A 24,983-nucleotide genomic window follows, 5' to 3' on the forward strand; every position below is an offset into this window, starting at 1 on the left:
TACTCCGCGCAGCTATAGCAACAGAGGTACCCTTGGGATCATCCCATTTTGACTCGGAAGAACTTCCCTTTCATTTCACTTCATCCCGAGAGAACAAACCCACAATGGTTATCCGATTTAAGTGCAAGCTTGGCACCTGGGAAGTAGTATCAAGGAACCACCTAGTACTCACAGTAGCTACAGCCAGAGTGGCATCTGCTGCACACCAAGCCAGTTCATGAAACTGAGCAGCTTTCTTCACAGGGAATTTACCAGCCCAAACATTTTTTACACTGCAAAGATCAAGTTCCTTCCCTCCAGACAGGCATCCCATACCTCCCAGGTGCCAGCAGTGCTATTTATGCTACTTTTTAACATAGAATCACAGAATTGTCTAGGTTGGAAGGAACCTTTAAGATCATCTAGTCCAGCCATCAACCTAACTCTGATAAAAAACCATCACTAAACCATGTCACTAAGCACTATGTCAACCCATCTTTTAAATACCTCCAGGGATGGTGCCTCAACCACTTCCCTGGGCAGCCCATTCCAATGCTTAATAACCCTTTCAGTGTAAACATTTTTCCTAATACCCAATCTGAACCTCCCCTGGAGCAACTTGAGGCCATTTCCTCTTGTCCTATCGCCTGTGAATCGGGCGACTGACCCCCACCTCTCTACACCCTCCTTTCAGGGAGTTGTAGAGAGCGAGAAGGTCTCCCCTCAGCCTCCTTTTGTCCAGGCTGAACAACCCCAGCTCCCTCAGCCGCTCCTCATGCGACTTGTTCTCCAGACCCCTCACCAGCTTCCTTGCCCTTCTCTGGACCCGCTCCAGCACCTCAATGTCTTTTTTGTGGTAAGGGGCCCAAAACTGGACACAGTACTCGAGGTGGGGCAACATGAAACACTGAGATTCTGGAAAGCTTCACAAAAAGGAGTTAGCTATACCTACCGTGAGTGGGTAGCTATATCCTACCCAGGATGAAAACTCTGCGTTTCAGGCCGTGCTGGACCCATGAGCGCTGTTTGTCCTCTAGCCAGTTTCATGAAGACAGGTTCCATGTTTTGATCAAGCAGTACATTACAAAACTAGAACTACTCACCTTCAAACCAACACTTCACTGAGGTTTTGAACATCTTTAAAAAGAAGGTGGAAGGGACTAGAACACCATTCATACTGAAAAGCAACTATTCAAGATGGATTTGTATCATAAAATATACTCCCATTGCTGTGATCAAACTTAAAGCAGGCAAATGAAAAACAAAGAAGTCTATAAAACAGACAAGGAAGTATTCCAAAACTAAGGTGACCATCATAAGGAGTCTGGAAATCAGCAAAAAAAAGTAGCTAAAAGAGCAGAGGAGGCAAGGGTTGCTTCTTAAATCCATTTCATCTTTTGCACCTGCCCAGATTGCAGCCTCCGTTTACTGGTAGCAGCTCATTTCTCAAAATCTAGTTTGGAGAAAGCACAGCACCAAAGCTAGAAAGAGTCCAGACGCAGCTGCTACCACTCAGTCAGAATGTTTACATCGGTTTCCATGAGGAAAGCTTGAAACTCCTGCCTCTAAGCAAAGTGAGCACTGAAAAGAGAAAGGAGAGTGCCTCAGTAAGGGCGCTCCTTCAGGGACACACTGTAATGTCAGACACTAAGCAGAGTAAATGTCAGAATGCTGATCTAACGTACACTGCGTGATAAAACAAAGGATGCTGAGAAATCCACAGGAACACAAGAAAAAGACACCTAGTCCTACTGTGCTTACATTTTTAAGCTCGGGGCCAGCATACTTACGTTACATTTAAGATTTCCTTTAAAGCAAATACAAGCAAAAACATGAGAGAAGTATGAGAGGAAAGGGTTTTACTCCAGGTGAAATTTAATTAGTGTGAAAGTTTTAAAGAAAGATTAGTCACAGTATTATTTTCGTGATCAATATGGAATACAGATGACTTAATTTTAGACAGGATTAAACTCTTGATTCTGAATTAAGAAACTCACCTTTCATTCTGAGATTCACCGTGATCACTAAAGGGTGCAAAATCAAACATTTCTAAAAGTGTTCTGAAAACTTCTGTCAAAATCTGAATTAACATCTAACAGACACACTATACATGTAAGTATGAATAATTATATTACCTGAATCCTAAAACGATTTTCTGTCTATAGAATACAATTTCAAAAATTAAATTAGACTTTTAAATCGAAGCATTCCCATAGCCCAGAACCAGAACACTTCTCTGCTTGAAATATCAAGATAAAATTACTACTTTTTATTCCTGTGCTTCCTAGATTAGAAGTACTGATGGTAGCCGAATATCTGTCTTGAAAGAGAAGACTATGGACACTCTGCACAACCGGCAAATGACAGTCAGACTATTCAGAAAAACCCAGTGCCTTAGATGAACAGAACTTTTCTAGGCAGAAAAAAGTAATAGTGAATGATTAAAAAAAAAAAAAAAAAAAAATCATTCTCTAAGAGAGCTCAGAACACAGCAGTATCTATTTTCAAAGTACATCCCAGAGAGAGGGAGGTGTTAGGGGTTTTTTATAGTATTTTATTAAAGAGTACATCAGCAAGTAAAGTTTTCAGAAAAATCTACACAGAGCTTCCTAGAAATAACAGTCCACAATTCCCTCCTTAGTTACCTTTAACCATCTGGTTTTCATATTCCCCAAGCAGCTTATACAAGTTTTTCACCCCCTCTGTGATTTTCCTGTTTTGATTATTTTAATAAATAATGGACACCACAGGCGATCCTAGAGACAAAATCCGCATCTCAGCACTGCATAGCTGGACAACTAAGTTCACTGGATGTCATCATCATCAAAGAGATCTTCAAAATCTGGTCAGAAAAATAAGAGAAGGTAAAATTAACCTTAGAAGTTTCAACTGTTACCTAGGCATATACTCCACAAGTACAGTTTTTCATTATTTGGATTAAAAACAAAAATAAAGCTGAATTAAGTGAATGAGTTACTAGAAACATAACATCAGGGTGGGAAGAGCCAAAGAAGAAATCAAGCCAGATCTCTATCGTGCACAAATGAAATTGCTTCACTTGTACAACACAAGCTTTGCAATTAAATTCATGAAAGCAAAGTCAAGCTTCAAAGGAGGGGCTTTTATAAACGCATTAAGTAGCCATCACATTCAGAGTGGATCAACCATGATTCTGACTCCAGAACTAAACAAGTACTAGCTTTACGCATGCAGCATGTCTCAGATGCAGACACTCCTGCAGAATTTAGGTCATAGTATCCAGGAACACACTTTTAAATTTTGCAGGCTGACATTCGCATTTGTGATTTACTGTTAAAAATCCCTTCCTTAAAAAATGTTTCATTGCTGTGAAAGTGCTAATAATATTTCTCTCTCAGGAAACTCATCTCACTCAGACTAGTGAAATGTGGTTGGCTAATTACAGCTGCTCTAGTCATCTTTGGGAAGTATTCTTAACTACTTGCCTCAGTATCTTCTTCACATATTAAGCACAAGCTACTAAGTCTTTATTCTTGTAGAAGGAGTCCTAAGCTACCAATGGAATATAATACCATAATCTGATGGTAGAACTTAAACAGAAATACTTACTCCTAAATATGCTGGCTCCAACTAAGAGCCTGGTCCCTCACAACTGTTGAGAGCATATCACAAGTTGAACCTCCTTTTTCTCCTGTATTCTAAGTCTCGTGCAACATGAGAAACCTACTTTATTTCAGAATTAATACCAGCTTGTGACATCAACACCCCCACAGCAATCAGATTTAACAACACAACTGAAATTCACTGTTGAAATGTCTAAATATACTTCTTGAGAAGCATAAAAAAATGCCTTGGTAAACAAATGTAAGGTGGTTTATATTCCACCCCTAAGTGGCCAGATACATAGCTGTTCTCCTTTAAAAGCAGCCATATATACTTGTATGCATACAGTCGATTTTCAAATGCAAAAAAACCCCATATGAACTCAAAATTTTTATTTTGCTTTGGATAAATATGCATGCATACCTTAAGAGATTAAAGAATTAGCTGTAAAAAGTAGTAACGCCCAAAGACAATTTGTAAAGTTTTGTCTATGTTTCCATACGCATTCGCACTGTTTAATATAAGCTCTTTGATAAGCAAACAAATCCAAGGCATTTTCCCCTGTAGTGATTAACACGCAAAAGCGCCTAAAACCTTCAGGACGGGAAACACAGGCATTGTGTCACTCCCACCTGCATCATTCAACACCAAAGCGCTCTTATGGCAGCGCCCACTAGAAGCGGCGTTAGTGAGAACTTTAGCGACTACCAGGCACCAAAAGCATGAGATCAGAGAGAAACCAAGCGTGGTTTAATTTGATAATCTTCAGTTTCTCCAGCTGTTACCTGGCAGGCCCGAGGCGTTACCAACCCCGCCAGGCGGGCGATGACCCCCTGCCCCCTCTCCCCCGGAACACGGCGGCACTTACCGTTAAAGAAGTCGGCGTGCACGGCTTTCTCGTTGGCGGCCAGGTCCATCAGCAGCCCCGTGCTTCCCCCTGCCTGGGAAAGCAGGCGCTCAGCGCCTCTAGGCCGCAGCCGGGCAGCACGGCCCGGCCGCCGCCACCCAGCGGCCCGGCCACCCCCAGCGCGGCAGTCAGCTCACTCAACGCCACCCTCACCTCATCCAGATCCACGTAAGGGCCGGCTCCCTCAGGAAACATCTCGTCCACCGCCGGCTTCATGGCAGAGCCTCCTCTCTTCCGCTCTGCGCCGCCGCTTCCGGCCGCGCGGGGGCTACTTCCGCTTTAAGGCCGGGCAGCGAGGGGGCCGCTCTGCGCGCTCGGCGGACTCACCTCTCACGGGTCGTCCTGGGGGACGGGCCCCGCCGTTGCCATGGCGACGGGGGCTGGCCCCAGGCCTGAAGTGGGGAAGATGGCGTCCGTCTTCCCCAGAGGCAACTGGGTGCACAGGGATTGGTTTGCTCTGGGCGTTAACGTGTAAAAAAAAAACAAAAAAAACACAAACCTCCCCAAAACTCGCAGCAGAATTAAGGAGTTTATTGATTTCACCCCAACGCGACTAATTTTTCCACACAAAGGCTACTTTAAAGCATGAGGTGGCCCCCATGACTGCTATAGCTGGCTGAGGGGGCGATTCAGGGCATGTTCTCTGGCAGCCATGTATTCGCTTAAACATCTCGGCTCCTGCGAAGAAGCTACTGCTCGTGGTCGGGCACGTGATAGCCAAGGTGACTCCCAAAAGGGAACTGGGCAAAGAAGGCTCTGGCCATTTCCTCGATTCTGTTGTAGGCTCCCAGGGTCCGGAAATATTCCACATAGGACCAGAAATCGTTAGATGAGAAGGGCCAGTACGGCAAGGCTGCAGATCCCTGGTAGAGATCTAAAATTTAAAAAAAAATAAAATAAAATAAATTACGCAGATCACCAGGATATGAAGAATTCTTGTTGAAAGCTTGGGCCTGGGAGCCATTGTGGTTTGGGGTCCTCTGGGGAGGCCTTGGTGGGGCTTGTGGTCTCCTCTGGCAGGAGAGGGGCAGCAGAGCCATTGCTCTTTCCATGCCCTGCACCACAAAAGATGGCTGTTCACCTGGTGGAACCAGTGCCCTCTGTTCCAGGAATGATGGAATGGGACAAGAGAGAGAGCAGGAATCATAGAATGGTTTGGGTTGGAAGCGACCTTCATCATCATCCAGTTCCAAACCCCCTGCCATGGGCAGGGACACCTTCCACTAGACCAGGTTGATCAAAGCCTTATCCAGCATGGTCTTGAACACCTCCAGGGATGGGGCATCCACAGCTTCTCTGGTCAGCCTCTTCCAGTGTCTCACCACTCTCACAGTAAAGAATTTCTTCCTGATATCTAATCTAAATCTACCCTCTTCCAGTCTGAAGCCATTACCCCTCATCCTGTCACTACATGCCTTTGTAAAAAGTCCCTCTCCAGCTTTCTTGTAGGTCCCCTTCAGATACTGGAAGGCCACTATAAGGTCTCCCCGGAGCCTTCTGTTCCAGGCTGAACAACCCCAACTCTCTCAGCTGTACTACCAAGTAGGGTCTCACCAGAGCAGAATGAAGGTACACCACCAGCATTTGGGACAATTTAAGAATTCCCTGGACTGCTTTGATTTCTAGAAGGCAGATGGGTATTTAAAAGCAAGGAGTGATTGCAATTTAAAGCTGTTTTTCCCCATTCCTCCTCCACGCCATTTCCTCTGCCCAATATAACAATATAAGGAATATAAGCACCATCACCTGTGCTGTGCCCCTGCGGCTGCCTGCTCTGCCAGGGAAAGAAGCCAGGCAGTTGCTCCCCCTCCAACCCAGCACAAAGGCAACCCGGCTCTGTACAGCAGAAGCCAGGGGTGCAACATCTGCCCCAGGCTCCCAGGGACTGAGTCCCTGCTGCCCTGGCATTGCCTGAGACCCCAGAGTTGTGCCTCTTCTCAGGGGGCCATAGGAAACCGGCTAAGGAAATGGAGAAGAAGGGCTTTGCCACGTGGAAGACAGCTGCATTTGTCCCTGCTCTAGGAATATTTGGGAAAATTTGAGATATTCACTGAAACAAGATTTCCAGTTCAGCAGGAAAACAAAAGCAAACTGAAAATGCAGGAGCATTTCACCCTTGGACCTGAATCTGGGCAAACGCTGAAGCATATATAAAATGTAAACACTTGCTGAGACCACATAGTTACAAATGCCTTTCTGTGCAGCAAAGCTAAAGCCAGTATTTTGATTTCAATTAAAGCCCATTTAAATAAGTGGGAGCCATTCCAGTCACCAGGCTCAGCTTGGGACCAGGGTCGTTAGTGGGAATTAAGCGCCTTCAGCAATCCTATTGTCAGAACTTAATTTTACAGAGTAAAGTTTGCAGCGCGCTGGCACAGATGGCATATAACAAATCAAATGGAACCAGGCAAATGCTGTCTGCCGAGGAGAATTCACTGTTTATAACAGCTGACCTTAGATTCACTTTGCAGTCTGCTGCTTGGCCCAGTGTGAAAGAAAACCGTAATTGTTGGTAATGAGAGCAGCAGGACACTGCCTGAGCAAGGTTTTATTTTTAGATTGACACACGTTCTCCTGACTGAGAAGAGGTTGCCGCAGAAATATTTGCTGTGCACGGATATACAATAGCGCCCTTCAACTTATGATAACGCAGATGCTGCATGCAAAAGATTTTAGAGCCATAAAGGAAATATAATGGAGCACAGGGGAAAACATTTTGAACTAGAAGTAACCATATTAACCCTTATTCCGTATATATCTTTCTGCTCTCCGTATACGCAGGGAGAGTACGACAGCAGATTTGTGTCTGTGCAGCCGGGATGCTGCTGGCTGTCCTCCTGGTTATAGTAGCCCAGATGTACACCGACAATAGCAGTACCTTGTTATTGCAGATACTTCTATGCAACTTCTTTTTCAGAAAGAATTCTGTCTGAAAACACCAAAGAGAGCTTAACTAATAATAATCATCAGTAAGCCCATGTAAACATCATTAGGATGTTGAGGGTTTTTTTTAATCAAAGGCAAACACTAATCCAGTGGGCTAATCGCACAAAGTGACATGAACCACAGGGTGGCTGTGCTAAGGGATTTATTCCAACATTTCTTTAATTGGATTTGTGGCAATTTGTACATTTTAAGCTTGTTGTCGTGGAAGTCAGTATTTCTTGCCAATAACAAGATACACATATAGTATTACTGTTCAGGACAGACAGAATTCTCAGATGTCTAATATGATTATGTCTGGTGCTTTCCAGTTACGATTTTGTAGAACAGACGTAGTGACTTGACTATAAACCCTTTTCCTTTTAAGACTGCAAGTATATTAGCTCTATTATTAGTGATTAACATGCCAGCCTCTAATAAATTTTAAAGAAATTTTTAAAAATCCACTCTTCTTTCTCCACCAGAACGAGATGAAAGCACTTCCACAGCCCACTGAGGTTAGTAAGTGTTCCATCCAAAACTGCTGCTGGGGATCAGGTCTGGGAGTTACAAATGACTCTTCTAATTGTTAGTGGTACAAAGGAAAGAAAAACATTAAGAATTACCATCTCCATCCTGGATTGATCGGGCATCTGTAGATAAAGAGGAAACTCATCAGTAGCAGCTCCCACACAGAAGGGCTTTCTGTTAATAAAAGGTTTGCTGTGTAGCCAGAAGCGGACAAGTTCTTTAATGCACATGTAGGACCCTCTGCACAGCCAAACGGTTTTTGTTTCTTAAATAAGGAATTCGCTGTTTGCAGTCACTCAGCACTACAAAACAAATCCTCTTAACTAACAGCCAGAGCAGTTGCGATTAATACATGAGCGACATCTGATACTAAATAGAAAATACTTTATTAGTAACAAAATATGTCTGGCTGCTTGAAAAAATTAAATGAGAATAAATTCAGCAGTAATCTTACCTGTTAGGATGTTCATCAGCATACAGAAGAAAAGCAAGCCAATAAATGTCATCTTTTCTGCGAGATACTGCTCGTGTTTCTGAAAAATAATCTGTACAGCTGGGGATTACTACAAGAGATTAGTAATTATGTAAAGTCTATTATTTCTTCTTTTGTTAGATGAATATGTTGCAAAACAGATTCTAATTAGTAATATAGGTATAACAAGATCCGATTACATTTCCTTACTGTTTCTGAACTGCAACACAGTATTAAAAGAACCACAGTCCTGAAGTGTGTACTGATATTTTGGTTTTAGGTGGCATAAATCCAAAAGGTTCCTCTGAACTGACATGAAATTAAGTGTCTTTGGAAATGTTTTATTTTTTGGTTAATTTAATTTCACTTTAGAAATTACCTCTCTCTGGTTTTCTTCTTCTTGCAGTAGTAAAGGTCTGTAGCTCGAAGTCAGCTACAAAAGTCCAAAAGGATTTCTTTTCCAGTAAAATAGCGCTGTTTATGGAAGGGTGGGGGGAAAAGGAGATAAACGTCACTGAGTTACTACACCAATCTGATTTTGTTGCCTTCACATAGAGGTTTTTTTAACTGCTCACATTTGCATTATATTTCAGCACTGTCCATGGAAGAGACAGAGGACAGATTCAGAGAGGGAATCGGGAACTTTGGCAATAACACTTCTGTATTTTGAAGACAGAGGGAAAAAATATCCAGGAGCAAATTTGGCTGTTATTACCTTTGCTGCCCTCCTGATTTTCTTTTTTTCCGCCCCTTCAGAAAAATGGATTTTAAGAAGTGTTATTTGAGCAAACTGCTAAGAGGATATTGAGTTCCCTCTCCAGCTGAGTCACAAAACCCACAAACACCTGACACTGATTTATGTTCTTACTTGGGATCCTCAAAATCTAGATCTTAAAGTGTACACAGGCACCAAGTGCCCACTGAAATCAGTTGGCTTACATTAAGCAAAGAAGTAGGTCCCCAATGCCCTCAGCCATGGCGATAGTGCAGGTACTGCAGCCTTCAGAGGGGGTTGATAAGGAGCATTGAAATGCACTTTCACATCATGCTGATTTCCTGGAAAGATTCCTCTCCCAATGCCAGGCAGGTGCTCCAGGCTCCAATCTGTGCAGGTGCTGAAAGATCCAGCACTTCGAGAAGCCTGGAGAGGAGACAGGGTTTGGAGAACATTCAATTGACATGTACATCTTGATTGCTTTTCTTTTAGCACAGAACTCCTGACAGCAGCAGGTGTGGTCAGGGATGAGGTGTAGCAGGAAGAGCTCTGTGACTCTAGGGGTGATGTGGGGATCTCCATGCTCCTAGAAGACATGGTCATTCAGGTCGTGTTGCCAAACCTGGCAGCTGTTTCCAGATGGCTCTGCTCTGGAAAGGAAATGCCAGTGCAGAGCTCGCTGCTCACATTCATGCTGCCATGATCTGATCTGATCTGCTCCCTCTTGGCTGGGAGTTTTCAGTTGCCTTTATGGTCTACAAAATCATTTCTCTACCTCAATTCTAGATGCCTGCACTTCCCCACTGCACATGTGGGTCCTGATGTTGGTGCCTTTGCTCTACCAGCTCCGCTCGCCTGCCACAGGAGCGCCACGCAGCCAAAGTCTGTGCTCAGGCACAGACTCCTGGAGTGGAGAGACCCAAGCGAGTGGCCTTGCAGGAGGCCCCAGCTTTGCTGGAGTGTATTCCTATCTACACACAGACTTAGATAGCCCTGCCAAGAATTAAAGATGTTCTGAGCAAGGGAAAAGAAGAGTGCTTTGTAGTGCCCCAACCTGTGCCAACTCTTGTGGAGGCTGAAAAGAAAAATATTATGAAAGCAGAACCTATTCCATCTTTGAAAGCCTTTAATCCTCCTGCTTAATATTCCCTGGGCCTACAGGAGGGATCCCACAACAGCCATTGCTGCTGGCACCTCTGACCCTCTCGCCTGGGTGATGGAGGTGCCGGTGGGAGAGGGCTCTTCCCTTGCTTGGTGAAGTCCTCTGGTGCAGCCATGCACCCGGATACACCCACCAACAGGCCCACAAAGCCAAACAGCACTTTCCCTTTCACTGCCTGATCTGCATATCCTATTCAAATAGATTATGAGGAGCACTGACATACGCTAATACATGCACAAAACAGTCATTAGCTGTAATTAGATAATTAGCACAAAGCTACTTCTGAGCACATCCATCAGTACCTTATTGTTTTGGCAGTCAATAAAGAAGGTCTAGTTCCAAGTGGGAGGTAAGATAACACGTTTGGGATGACAACAAAGGACAATAACGATGTTCCTGACACAACCACATCCTGCAGCTCTCCCCTTGAGGAATTAGCGGTGCAGTAGGAGGATGACAAAGTCATGGAGGTTATCAGGTTCAGGGTCATTCAGGTCACAGTGTGGTCTGCTACAAAGCTGGGTGATCTTAGGAGGATTCACGTAAGTTGAGGCTCACGCTGTCACACACATTTACACCCACCTCCTTTACAGTTTCTTGTTCTGTCTTTTGAAGCTGGGAGTTACCCACTTCCAGAGCCAGGAGGATCACAGGTCTGACAGTGCGACAGGCTTCTAACAACAGGCTTTCAGTTTAACTCATATCAAAGTTTTCCATTTGCTAAAGCACCAATTGGAGATGGGAATAAATTCTCAGGGTTGCCATGCTAAAGGAGACTTAGGAAATTATAAAAAGAGGATGAGAATTAGCATTTAGAAGAGTTGTATCTGGTGATACAGCCAAGAGATAGTTGTTTTAAACGTTAATTTTAATCCCTTTTCTACCAAGGCTTCTGTTGCTTTACAGGACCACTTCCCCCCACCGCAAGCACATTCATTCCATCTCTTCCTTTCTTTTTACTTTAGGACCCCTTTCCTTTCTTCAGACTCCATACAGAAGTAACACCACTGGATGCCCAGCACAAGTGCTGGTGTGGAGCCCTCCACTAATAGTTGCTGCCCTGCAGGCTTCCTCACTGCTGAGCAGTAATTAGAGATGCCACGGTGCCCACAAATGCAAATTTGGCTCAGCAGCAACGATGTTTCAGTAGATATTATAGCCCTTAACAGTGCAGCTGCTCAAAGACTCCAGTATTTTAATTTCTTCTATTTTGGAAAGAAATTAACTGTTTTACTCTTTTTCAGAAAGGCTTATTAGTTCAAAACACTGCTATGTTTGCTGGCAGCAAGTTTTTCAGGCACCTTATCCCAAAGTTCACATGAAGTTTTTTAGCTAATACCACTGACTCATAAAAGCTTTGCTACATTATAGAAGGGGCTGATGGTAGTTAACTTATCCCACCCACCTGTCCCAGGAGGCTCCAATCAATATCTACTTTCTGTAGATGGCTCTCAAAGCCAGAAAATCCCACATACATCAGTCAGCTCTGTCAGCAACAGAAATCAATCAGGGCATTGAGGATGTTCCCTTGGGAATAGAGGAATGCAGTTTGGGCAGCACCATTGTTTGTGTGACTTGCTCCCTGATGGGGAGCAGCCCTGGAGCTGCCAGCCCTGCAACCCTGCCTTCAGGTGGGCCCAGCACTAACAGGCTCTTTTACACAGAGCCAGCTCCTGGGGAGCAATTAAGCACTCTCTGTTGATTAACAAGAAACAAAGGTAAAAGAATACAAAAACATGAGTTTATGGATGCCTTTGTTTCCTCAATAGCTATATTAGACTGGTATTACACACAAAAATTTTCTGTAACCCTCCAGGCACTGAAAAAATCCCATACATTGTTTTAAAGAAACAGAATATTTCCTATTTAATCAATAGGCAAAAGCACACACACACAGAGATCTGTAAGAACTTATTAAAAACCTAAGTGGCACTTACAGCTGCATCTGAAGTGCTTTGCCCTTGGCCTGAGCAGACGAAACATTCTCCATAGGCCTGCAACACTTTTGTACATCAGAAACAACCACCGGCAGTGGTACAGAGACCAACCCTAGGAAATGCAAATGTTCAGTTATCTCCTCCAGCAATTTGGTCCAAATAGTATAGGTCAAGAGGAGATTCAGATGACTAGAACATGCTTTGCTCAGACAGGTGTGAATTGCCCTAGATCTTTCACTCACATTGTCCTTGAGCTATGCTTCACTCTTTGTGAATACAGAAGCTCCAAAATTTTTCTTATGATGCTGGGTTCCACAGGATAGTAAAGCCCAGGGCAGTCAAGGAGGAATCAGGCAAGGACCTCACACTACCAAGCAGCTGAATAGCAAAATGTCCAATAAAAGTAAATGTAAAATGAGGTACATGGGTAAATACCTCCAAATTTAAAAGCCCACGGCATCTGACCATTCCCACTCAGAAATTAGATTTGGAGCTAAAGTAGACAGTTCCAGTAAAACGTTCAATGCTCAGTCCCAAGCAAATCAAACAGAAAGAGAGAAAAAAACATACAAAGCATCACCATCACAGAAGGGCATGATAGAACAAGAAAAGATACAAAGAAAAGGCTGAGCAGAGTTCACGGGCAAGGACCAGCTAAAGCAGAATGGGACTCTTCAGGCCAGCAAAGGGATGAAAAGACCTTGATTTCTACCAAGAAACATCAAATTATTCTGGCAATGGCTTGTTCAAAACAAGAAGTAGTGGGTTTTGATACAGTTAACCTGTGGCACATCTTCTCATAACGTATTATCCACTACAGGACATCCTGGCTGAGGGTGTCCTGGTCAGGGAGCAGAGCATGACCAAGCAACGCTGTGCTTTTACGCTGTGTCTTACTCTCCTCAGGCACTCTCTGCTGCTGGGCCAGGTGAGCTCCCAGGCTGACCCTGCTACAGTCTGCTTGGCTGAAATACTGCATATTTTCAGTTCTCATGAGCAGACATTTTTCCTGCCAGCAAGTGGCTCCATCAGCCTGATTATAGTAGCCCCTGGGGGCAATTGAAGGTAGACACAGCAGATGGATTTGGGTAGTTACAAAACAATTAACAGAATAACTGCAGTGCAATTAGAGATAGCCAAGTTAAAATGAACCACTTCCACCTGTACTGGAGCTAACTGTCAAGGGGAAGGTCAGATTTACAAACCATAGGGTTAAGGAGTAGCTCTACACTTAAATAAATCAGACTTGAGAACAAACAGGAAAGTGTATCTGTCCACATTTACTTCAACTTATCATTTTAACTTCTATCTAAAGAAAAGTTCTATCTGTAGATGAGTTTCCAGGTGTTCACAGAGAGCAAGCAGTGCTGTACACAGCAGCAGGCAGCAAAACCAAAGTGAGGGAGCAGTTCCACTGGCAGCAGGACTACTGCAGCTTGGACCCCTGCGAGATGCTCCTGCCAGGTATCCCAGAGCCTCTCCCCAGGAACACCCTGCTATCCTCAGCTCCTCTCCCTTTCCTGTCCCTCACCACTGTGAGGGTGGTGAGGCACTGGAACAGGTTGCCCAGGGAAGTTGTGGCTGCCCCATCCCTGGAAGTGTTTAAGGCCAGGCTGGATGGGGCTTTGAGCAACCTGGTCTAGTGGAGGTGTCCCTGCCCATGGCAGGGGGGTTGGAACTCAATGATCTTTAAGGTCCCTTCCAACTCTGACCATTCTATGATTCTATGATTCCCTCCCAGGGCAGCACTGCCAGCTCCAAGGACCAGGTTTGGCTTTCTCAGAGGTCCATGCAAGGCTCACACAGCCCTGGAGGCTGGCCCATCTCCTCACCAGTCAAGCAGCTGGTCCCGGGCCAGCAAAGAGCAGCTATAGGCTGACTTTTCCCCTCCTATCACCACCAACAAATTTTCCCCACTATCCATCTGCAAGTTCTCACATGAATTACAGGAACCTCCCATCTAGGCTTCCACCAAAGTGGGTTAGAATTTGCTAAATGGTTTCAATCTATTTTTGCTATAGGCAAAATGGAGGATTAGATCCAACAAGTCCACTTGGTTGCCTACAGCTTGTTTCCTCAGGAGATGAGGCTGGCAATGCCTGGTAGCATCACAGGAGGTGCATTGCAGTGTGGAGCCTTTGCTTCCAAGCAGTTCTGCTGCAGGGAGAATGAGAGGCAGCAGCACCTGGCTTCTGGTAGCAGAGCATCCAGGACTTGTCTTTTCCCTTCCTCTACCTGCGTTAGGCCTGAGTTCCTTTCCAAGGCATCTTTTTTCATAAATTGGGCAGTTCTTTGCTTTAGCCATACTCAGCCATATTCAACACAGCCACAGATGACTATGAACTCAATAGGGAATCCAACAAACTGGTCACTGAGCCCTTTCACAGCTCTCAGGAGAGGATATATTCTTTCCCATTGCCATTTATGGTTAGGTGCATCACAGCAATAACTTCTGCCATCTTGAAATACACTCACAATAAGTTGCTTTTCAGATTGATTGAATGCCCCAGCTACACTTAAGCTATTAAGCCATCAGCAGCTGTTTATTGTTTTCATTTCACAGAGCAGAGATGTTTCTTTAAATAAAAGTGCATTAAATATTTTGTTACCAAACAACATTAAGATTTTAGTAGGACAAACAGAAGCTTTTTTTTATACCCAGGGTCTCTTCTTCAGTTTGATTCATGCACCAAGGCTACTTCAATATCACCAGAGCTATACCTGCCCACAAGCAGCTCTGCCTTATGGACAATAAAATTGATTAAACCAGATTGATGAGGAGATGGGCTTGATTACAAAAAAAAAAATCCATCAAGGAAATCCAAGCAAGTAGTATATTTGATGCCAGCATTCAGTGATACTGCATTACAGGCTATATCCTTGTAGCAGTTGCCAGGTCAAAAGCCACATGTGAAGGGAGCAAGTTCTGCACAGTGGCCTGGCACACTGGCAGTGACCTGGCTACCCAGGAGCAGGGCATTAGCCCAGGGAGAGCATCCAGCTATCAAGAGGTGGCTTCAGCTGCAAATGGGGATGTCTGCATTTGAAAGAGACTTCTACCAAGGAGACGGCGTCAATCAAGTTCAATCTATTGATCTGGACAGTATGACTGAGGAGTGCAGTCACCCTGTACGCTCACTGCTGGAGATGCTGCTCAGCACTACAAGCAGCACCCACATCTTGCCCCCTCTCAGCCTTCCAGCATTTGGTGGAACAAGCTCCATTTGTAAAGGTTTAACAAATGCATTAATGCACCAAGGAGGAAGTGCCTGCCAGCATGGGAAGCAGTTGCACCAGGGAGGACAGTGCCCCTCACACCACTCCACAAGGGGTGTTCTCTGTGCTTGGTGTTCTTGGTCCTGCAAGAGAGGGAAAGAAGACTTCAGAGAAAGCTTCAGCAGGGTCAGAACATTACCACAGCTTCGAACAGTCACACTACCTAGTCAGTGGGAGGAAAAGCCCCCAAGAACTGCAGAGTCCCAGTTTGGCTCAGCCACATGTAGCCTCATCTCTCATAAGCCAGCCAGCACTGTGGGTACCACAAACACTGTGCTGCCCTTGCTGTAGCTTTGTACCCGCTCTGCCATGGGGAAAACTGGGCTGTAACTCATGTGCAAGTGCCATTATAGCTGGAGGCTCGTACTCCACTGGGCATTGAGGAGTAAATCTAAAGGGCACAGAGGAAGAGTTACCTCTGTAGTCAGGAACATGACCATCATATCTCTTTGCACACCCATGACTCGCCACAGCCCATCTACGCAGTCCCCTGCATGTGGCTCGGTCTCCCCAGCTGAGGAGCAGGGACATTTGGGAACACTCTTCTCCCATGTCCTATGTTCCCTCAAGGTTAGAAAAGCAGCCAAGGAAGGTCAGATGCCTGTCAGGAAAGAATCATTTTGTTTCCCCATTTTACACAGGTTTGCTGCCTTAAAGACTGAAAGGGTGAGGACTATCAGTCACTATCCCAAGATGAAACAGCAGTTATCTTCTGCCCCAGTTTTTCTAGGTAACAGGGATCAGTGCTAATGCTGTGGCTGGAGGGGAAGAACAAACCCTGCACAGCTCTAGGAGCTTATAAATTGTAGTGACCCAGGTGGCTACTGCCTCATACATTGGAGGCAGAGCTTAGCCTTACAGCTGGCCTATTTTGAGGCATTATTTATTCTGATCAGGCATTTAGCCTTCTACATTAATAGCCTTATCAAGTTGTACAAGCTACTTTGCAGAGAGGAGTTTAGAGGTTTAAGGTTCTAGTTTAGACTGATGTGTCAAACTAGTGAGGTTGAACAAGACTGAACCTAACATGAGAGGTGACCAAATAGAATAAATTGATCTCTAAAACAGCTTTGTTGGCCTTGACACTCTGAAATCCCTTGATACTTACAGTTAAACACAGGGAAAGCAGTTCTTACCTGCAGCATTTATTACTATGTAGTTCATCACTTGATAATCGTGCCCTGTGGCCCACGTGTGACACATTGCTCTACAGTCAGTTTGCATCTGAACATGAGTGACAGCCCTGACTATTACATGACTCGATATTCAGTTTAAGGCTGCTTTTTATCAGTGTTGGCTGAAGTTTAGCCATATGCATCTGCAAGGCAGCTTTACCAGGGCTCTGGTGTAGAAGTTCATTTCATTCATGCGGAGCAACACAATCCGCGTGAAGAAGGAAGTGTTGCGATTGCTGGCGATGTGTTTTCTGCCGGGACCTGTCCGGTTCCACGGGATAGTCCGGGATAGATCCCAACCCGGTGCTGCTGCCACGGGGCTCCGGCTCCCTCTGCTGTCCGCAGCCCCAGGATCCCTGATCTGCGGCACCACCAGCTTGGAAGCACAGGATTTGCTCACACTTCCAGGTATTCAGACTTGGATTCAGCATTTTGTTGGTTTTGCAGAACTTCACAAAACCAAGACAAATCAACTAACAAACTAAACTGTTACCATTTTGATGGTAACAAAATCAAACTAAGTGTAACCAAAACCGCTTTGAGCCTCTGACAAACACCAACAATCCACAGTTTCAGAAAGTCATTTGAGAGTTAATACTACATAACCAACTTAAGAATTCTTAAGGTTTATGGCCAGTGACCCAAAATGCACTCACCTTATAAGAGAAGGCTCTTAACCTCAAGGAGTTTCCATGGGCAGCGTCCCAACCCAAGGGGAGAGTCCCCAGCTGCAGACTCACTGCTCCAAGAAAAACTGACTCAAAATGGCTCTCTGATACTCTAGCCAAATCTGATCTGTGGTCAAACATGGTCATGTAGCCCCCACCATTGGCTGAGGACCCACCTTTTGACCAAAAATGCGAGCCTGCTGACCACTAGTATGTGGGCATGACAAGAGCTGTGGCAAGTTTGCTTGGGCCGGTCTTGGCCTTGCTCAGGTCTTTGTCAGTGCAGGTGCATCTGCCACAGTTGGTCATGCACTTAATTTGAGTAGAGCCAGGGCAAACCTTAAGCTACTTCAGGAGATTAACAAAAAGCAGGACCAAAATCACAATGGCAATAACCCCATCTCAGGAGGAAAGATGTTACCTCAGGAGACTTTGGTTTTTTGCATTGACATTGTTTGCTCAGCAGAAGGGTAGTCCTCAATATTTTGAGGGGTGTGGGAGTATTGGGTCAATGCTCTCTTTAAAGCACTAATTAAGCAATAAAAGCCAGTCCCTATTTCTAGTCTGTCCAGTACAGCTCAGTGTCACCATCATCAATAAGATGCTCAGTGATACTATCAGGGATGGGAAACACCACAGATTCAAAAGGTGGATTTCAGCTGTTCCCTTCTAGAGTTTTGAATCCTTAAAAATTAATTTCTATTTCTTCAGCAGTCAAAAACTCCTATTTCCATCAAACAAGAGTAAAAATACTACAGGACTCACACCTTGGGTAGGATGCTTCAGAAGATAAGCACCAAGTGCAGGACCAGTCAACATGAATAAGGCTGGTAGAATCCAGCCCAGTACTAACTGAAAGGAGCATTTAGCTCCCTGCTCCACCCCCTCTGCCCTCCCAGTAGAAACTCCGCAGGGTATTCTGAGTGCTGAACCAGACCAGATATATTAAAATAATCAGCATGAAACAGCATGAAGGATACTGTCCATTTCAACTTTCATCCCATGAAGAGAACACTATGACCCCTTTGTCCTCTCTCCCAATCTCAGGCTCTAGAAGAGAAGCTCCATGGTCAGGAGTGAGCACCCCCTCCCCAGGGGATGTCCCACTGCACACTCACATTCACACTTCCTTTTCGGCCCAGGAGCAGAAATGCCACCAGAAGAGCATCACAGCTTTGACACCATTTGCAGGCAGAAGCACCAAGCCCATTGCACATCACGGTCCAGGGCACACACCAGGGAGGCAGCTGTGGGATGCCATGTGCACAGGAGGGAGCTGCACCACAGCTCCCCCTTTCCCAGGCACCAGCATCACAGCGCTGCACAGGAGCAGGGCTGTGGGTGCTGGGGAAGAGCAACCATCTCCACACTGCACACACACAGCCTGACAAGCAGGGAAATCACGCAGTTACCAAGAATATTGTCCACAGCACACCTCAGTATGGAGGTACCTACTTAGACAAAGGTGTTGCTGGGTATACGTGGAAAACTGAGGTTAAAGTGCCAGGAACAAGATAAAAATCAAGCCAAAAATAATCAATGGAGCTCAAGTCCCAGCAAGTTTGGAGCAGGTACTCCACCAAAACCATTTCAGCTCCACATTCACTCTCCCTCCTGCCTGGTTGGGGATCTCTGTCAGCACCCTCCTTCCATTGCCACTAGGACCTCTCTGCCCCAGGCCCTGTGTGTAGGGTAAAGGCCCAGGAGACCTCATAAGGAAGTATCAAGACAGAGAAGGTCCAAACATCCCCATCTTACTATATCCACCATCACTAAAACATCCCCCTCGTTTCAGTGCTGGCTATACATCTTCCTTGGGGAGTCTTCTGCTGTTCATGCAGTTGTGGAAGAGCTTCTTACCACTCTTAAAAACCCTTGCTAGTTTGCAGACAAGATGAGCTTTGCCCTGCCCAACACCATCCCTACACACCCAGGCAGGATTTTCTTAGTCTATAATCCTCTGTTTTTCCCTACAGCCTCCTCCTGCACACTATCTTTTTGCTGTCAAACTCAGCCATGAGCTCTCTGCTCTGCCTAACCAGGCCATTTCCTGAGACATGCTTTACCAAACATTTCAGCAGACTGCTTTTGAGATTGAAGGCAATATTGCAATTTCATTCTACCCAAAAAGAAACCAGGAGCATCTTATATCTTCTGTGCAGACACCATTCACCTTTATGGCAACAAGAGGGTAGAAAACCCATTACCACTTTCTCAGACGCCCTGCTTTCCCCAGTTGTGCTCCATCAGCCACTATAGGAAGGCAGCGCTGAGCAGTGACTCACCTGAGCCCACTGTGGGTCAGGGTCCCAAACAACACGCAGGAACCACAGAAGAGGCACAACCGAGGGAGCAGCAGCCCAACAGAGCTCAGACTAGGACTTACAGTCCTGGGCTGAGCTTAAATGGGCTCCTGAGACCATGGGCAGGGGTGTGGGTGGAGCCTCCAGGTGAAGCTGCTCGGGGTCTTTCAGGTCTATTAGTGCCCTCAGGGCCCTGACAACCTGTCTGTCTGTCAAAGGGAAAAGAAACAAACTACTGACGTTTTTCTATTTCTATTATTTCTATTTCTATTTCTATTTCTATTTAACTACTGACATTGCCAATGTCTTCTTGTGTGATCTTGGAAAATCATGAAGGTGCTTACACATCTATTGATATGTTCAGTTTAAAATCATGCTCATATCTATCTTTAACCCTTTTAAAATGTAATGAACTTTAGCTCCCCTTTGACTTTTGGCTTTTCTAGTGTTTGTGGGATCTCAGGACGGGAGCAAAGACTAAGCACGCTGCCTGGAGGCTGAATCAAGGCAATTTGCCTTTGTGATCCAAGCTTTCTGTGCCTGTGTTCCCTGCTCTAACCTTTCCGGGGCAAGTGCCTGTGAACTGCACTGGAAGGCAAATGGTACCAAATACTGGCAGGCGGTGCTGTTTGCCTGGCCTGTGCCCTTCGCATTCAGCATCGCCCTTTGCAGGGCCATCGGTGGCACTGGACCAGGTCCCACAGCTGCAGGCAGCTGGCAGGTTGTCTCACCCAGCGCCAGAGCTCTGCAGCATTTAAGGACAGCCACCCAAATCCAGGCAGGCGCTGTCAGGTGTTGTGGGGGAAAAAGGGCAGTAGTTTTCCCTCTCTTGCTGCATTCTTGCCAGCACTTTGATTTCCCTGCTCTGGGCGACACAGGGCACTGCAGCGCATCCCAAACCTCCCTTCCCAAGGACATCGTCTTCTCCCACTTGTGCAAGGCAGCTGGTGCCCAAGTGCTGCTCTCCTTTGCCTTCAGTAAAGGATGAGCCCCGATAAAGGTGACTCCTGTACAAGCACATGCAAAGCACAGCGCTTTGAGTATTTACAGCTTAGAGAATTTATCGCTTCAGACATCAGTATGTGTAAAGGCACTGACCCACATGGTCCAGATGCAATTTCCCTCTGAGCAGGATTTCACCTGCATCGTGCTGTCACCTGCCTCCATATGTCACTGTGCCCTCCCAGCAGCTCCTCGGTGGCCTGTCCTGCACTGTGGTCCCCATCCACAACTTGAGCCCAGCCCTGGCCCCGACACAGGGGAGCGGGCATGCACTGACACTCCTCTGCTCCTCCCAGTAGCACCCCAAAATGGGGATCGGTAAGAAGTGGTGCTCGTTTTTGCAGGCTGGCCATGCTCAAGATGCAGCAGAGAGAGGGTCTTTTGGGCAAAAAAGGACAAGGGGAACCCATTCCTTACTGTACTTCTTAATAAATGGAGGCACCTGTCAAGATCTCTGGTGGTTAGGCTTGTTTCCTGATTTCTAGCCCAAGGCACTGGTTTCCCTGTAAACTGTGTGCTTCCCAGTGTTTGTACACCACCATCAGTGTCTCCACTGCTTTTAGCACTTCCAGCCTGGGGGAAGACTGACCAGCAGCAGGTATTGCAAGGATTACCCTGAAACACAAACCTCGCTTTTTCAGCATAGCCAAGCTGCTACGTTACTTTCTGACTCCCACTGAACAAGCTGCTAGAATGTCCCTTACTTTCATATAAACTGTCCCTGCTCCCTATGCAGCTTTCCCTTCACTTAGCCAAGGGGCAAAGATCTTGTTTTCCTTTCCAGTCCCCAGTGTCCTTCCTCCTCTCATTACGGAAAACACACGTACGGGAGATGACAGAGTCCCATCACCTCCTCATTGCCCAAGCCAGCACGATTCCTAATCCTTCTGAAGCTGCCGGGGAAGCCAGAGCCTGACATGCATAATCCACTCCTGGCCTCACCAAAACACTGGAAACATGATTGACTGTCCCCTTCCCCAGCCCTCCACTTAACCAGCAATACTGCTCTGCAGACGACTCCCACTCCTGTACCTTTGCCATCGCCTCGTTCATGTGAGCCCACCCTCGCATCAGTGCTTTTCCCCTTTGCTTTCAGTTAAGCCCACCTCTCTTTCCCTTTTTCTTGTCTTCACAGGCTTCTTAAAGCTTTTATCCTCGCGCTAACGGTAAAATGTCCTTTTTCATTTGCATGAAAGAGGAGGACCCAGAAACAGAGACTATACATTCTTCAACATAAAGTATTTTTCACTGTGCATTTTAATAATTTTTTTTTTTTTAAAGCGAGCAAATCTATGGAGTCTCACACAGTTACATTTTAATGCTTACATACAGCTCTGTATGTAAACATTTCCCTCTCTGATACACCACTGCGTTTTTTCTGAAGACTTCAGGATGCTCTAGAGATGTAAAAGGGCTCAGCCTGCGAGGTGCTGCCTCCTTTGACCCTGCTCCAGCGCAGCACTTTTTCGCACATGCTTAACTTTAAAGATAGGCAGAGGGGCTTGGAGAAACTGTGGGGCCGCCTCGCACGCCTGGCGAGAAACACGCGCTTTAAGTGCTCCGCTGGACTGGGGCCAGCGAGCCCCATGCGTGTGAGGATGAAGCCGTAATTAATTCAGGCTCACAATGCCCCTTTGAGGTACGTATTGCTGTGAGAGCTGCTCAAAACGTGGAAATGCCATTCCGTGGGAAATTCTGTTATTTGAAATCTTTGTTGCTAAGGGCAAAGAGAATGTGGGCCCCAAGTAAAGTAAAAGCCTTGTTTAAAGCTTTAAAACAGAAATTATTTAAATGTGCTCTCCCTCCTTTCTGTTACCTGCCGCCTTCCCTTTGTCCTTAACAAAAGATTAAAAAGAATAACGGTGGTTGTTACAATTGGAATAAACCAGTGTAACGTAAAACCCTTGACCATCCCTAACCCTTCTGAAGCTGTAAGGGTAAACTAAGATTTTGTCAACATATCAACCCTTTCAGGCCCTGTGTTTACATCACAGGAAACTTACAGCATAATTCATAGAAAATAAGGAGAAAAAAAGCCTGGAGTTTGTGTTTTTTACATTCAAAGGTTTTATATTCCCAGCCCCTGGCCTTGCTAAGAGCCGATGAGACCTTTCTGAAAGCACAGGAGTGTGTAAGGCAGGGAGGGGGCAATGCCCAGGTTTACAGACCTGGGGGGCGAGGGGGACACAACTGCCAGAGCTGGGGGAGGATGCAACCAGCAAGGCTGGGACTCAGAGTCTCCCCATTGCTGTGGCCCTAAATCTTCATTTCTTCTGGAAGCACCACCGCAGTGGTCCAAAGCCAGGCAGAAAGTCTGGCCACAGGGCAACCAACAGCTATTTCTGACAACACTGCAAAGAAAGTTAAACGCACAGTCACATGCCTTAATGACCAGGGACGGGATAAGTTGGATGTTTTAATTAAATACATGCTTTAATGTCTACTGAATCATGACTTCTGCCAGGATTTAAGCCAGAAACAACTGAAATCTTTAGATTTCCACTGTCTTCACCCGGTGTGACATCAGGTGGCTTATCCGGGCAATTGGTTTTAAGCCTTCCAACAACTAAGTCCATTCACTTCAGCTGGATTGCTCCGGCATGCCAGCTGCTTGCAGTTGGCCGCGCCAAGTTTCAGCTCGGGAGGCTGGTAAAGATGGCACTAAGAAGAAAAAAAATAAATTCAAATGAGACCCAGGAGAGCCAGGCTGTACTTGGAGCTCTGTGACAGCATCCCTGGGTAACCACAGGCAATTCATGCTGTTGCTCTAGGCTTTAGATCTGCATCGGTGTAAGTGCTGCAGGATGATGAGCACGGCAGAAGAGCCAGGAATTATTATTAATTAAGGCAAGAACAGAGCCAACTGGAACCAAGGATGGGTGGGATGACTCCAGCCCTCATTGTGATGAGGACGTATGGCAGCCTGAGCAGTCTGGTCTAGTCTGCAGCAACCAGACAAGGTTATTTTTAAGGTATTTTTGTATTGCTTTAGGTCGGGGTTTGATGATGTACAGAGAGGAGTTTCTCTAAAGTTCGGCAGGGCAAGGGAAAGCAAGCACGAACGTGATAAAAGGCCAGAGAAGGACTAAGCCCCTTGCTGGCTTCAAACATAAATGTGTCCTTATAAAAATAAGGCCATTTCCTTGTAACTGGAGTGTGCAGGAAGTTTGTTTTTATAAGCAGAAAATAGAACCTGTTCTTAATGAGGAACACTTGTCCATGGTCAAACATCTTGTCAACAATGATAATTCTTTCGAGCTCCTCCACGCCTGTGACATCCCAAAAGAATTATCTTCTAAGAAATATGATCAAAAAGTCCATAAAACCCAAACAAGGAATTTACTGGACAAGATTCTAAGAGCAGGAAATTGGAAAAATGAAAGCACAGTTAAAAAGGAAACCTACCATAAACACTGCTGAGCCATAGCAGCAAAAAGTGGTGCATTGATGCTGACATCAATTACTTAGGGAAGGCTGGGAAAACCTTCACACTAGGAATACATATGCTTTTCATTATCTGGTTGAGCCATTGGAGAAGATTGAACACTCCTGCGACTGCTTGTGTCCTCCTGAGTCTGATGTGACCAAATTCAGGAAAAGTGGAAAACCAGTCGGAATGTGCATCTAGTGGCAAAGACAGAGAGGAACAGTCAGAGCTTCTGGACAGCTTTAGCACCTCTAGCTTTTCATCCTAAAAAGTTGCACGCTGGAAGTTCAAAGAGGTACAAACAGGCACTGAAGCCAAACAAGGGGTGCAGGGCAGAGACCCCAGTCTGTGCTGTCATCCCCCCTCTCCTTGCCCCCTGGGGGAATTATGCAGCCCTTTTGCCGTGCCACCTGAGTAACCCACATGTGTGGTGCAGGGAGCATTCATAGCTTGCTGTTGCATTGTCTGCATTAGTGACATAAATCACAGGGCATTTTCTAAGGTCTGTGATTTCATGGGTGCTGCCTATAGACCAAAAAAAAAAAGAATTTTGTTATCACATATGTGAGATATTGGTAATGGACAGAGTACTTTCAGAAATAATTGATATGATTTATTGTCAAGATTCGGCATATTACTATGCTATTCTCATCGAAACCCCTTTTCAGCCCTTAACTCTGTGTAAGACCTGTAGGAAAAGGGTAAACTTTTGATGCCAAACAAGTGGCCATGTGAAGGTCTCAAGTTGGCTGCCACCGTGTAACCAATTACATCTGGGGACTGTGCACTCAGGACTTAGCACCTTATTATTTTTGCTACTACCTCCTATCTCATTCTCTGGAAGGAGAGACAGAAAGCCTGATCACACTGCAGTCAAAAGGAGATTTGCTATTAACTCTGCTGAGGCTGGGATTTCATTTTCTGT

At 45.5% G+C, this 24,983-nt stretch overlaps 2 protein-coding genes across 2 annotated transcripts; both read right to left on the bottom strand.

The window, feature by feature from the left end:
* Positions 1-1,730: 1,730 nt before the first annotated feature.
* COPS9 (COP9 signalosome subunit 9) lies at positions 1,731-4,718 on the bottom strand. The gene is made up of 3 exons (XM_074153698.1): positions 4,622-4,718; positions 4,430-4,502; positions 1,731-2,821 (listed from the first exon to the last, which is right to left on the bottom strand). The coding sequence occupies exons 1-3, from the start codon at positions 4,682-4,684 to the stop codon at positions 2,784-2,786; spliced, it is 174 nt and encodes a 57-aa protein (XP_074009799.1). The 5' UTR covers positions 4,685-4,718; the 3' UTR covers positions 1,731-2,783.
* A 439-nt stretch (positions 4,719-5,157) lies between these two features.
* OTOS (otospiralin) lies at positions 5,158-8,427 on the bottom strand. Its single transcript, XM_074153905.1, has 3 exons — positions 8,376-8,427; positions 8,017-8,043; positions 5,158-5,342 (listed from the first exon to the last, which is right to left on the bottom strand). Exons 1-3 carry the CDS (start codon positions 8,425-8,427, stop codon positions 5,158-5,160), a joined length of 264 nt encoding a protein of 87 aa, XP_074010006.1.
* Between the last annotated feature and the right edge of the window lie 16,556 nt (positions 8,428-24,983).

Source organism: Numenius arquata, chromosome 9 (assembly GCF_964106895.1).
Source record: "Numenius arquata chromosome 9, bNumArq3.hap1.1, whole genome shotgun sequence".
Taxonomy (NCBI): Eukaryota; Metazoa; Chordata; class Aves; order Charadriiformes; family Scolopacidae; genus Numenius; species Numenius arquata.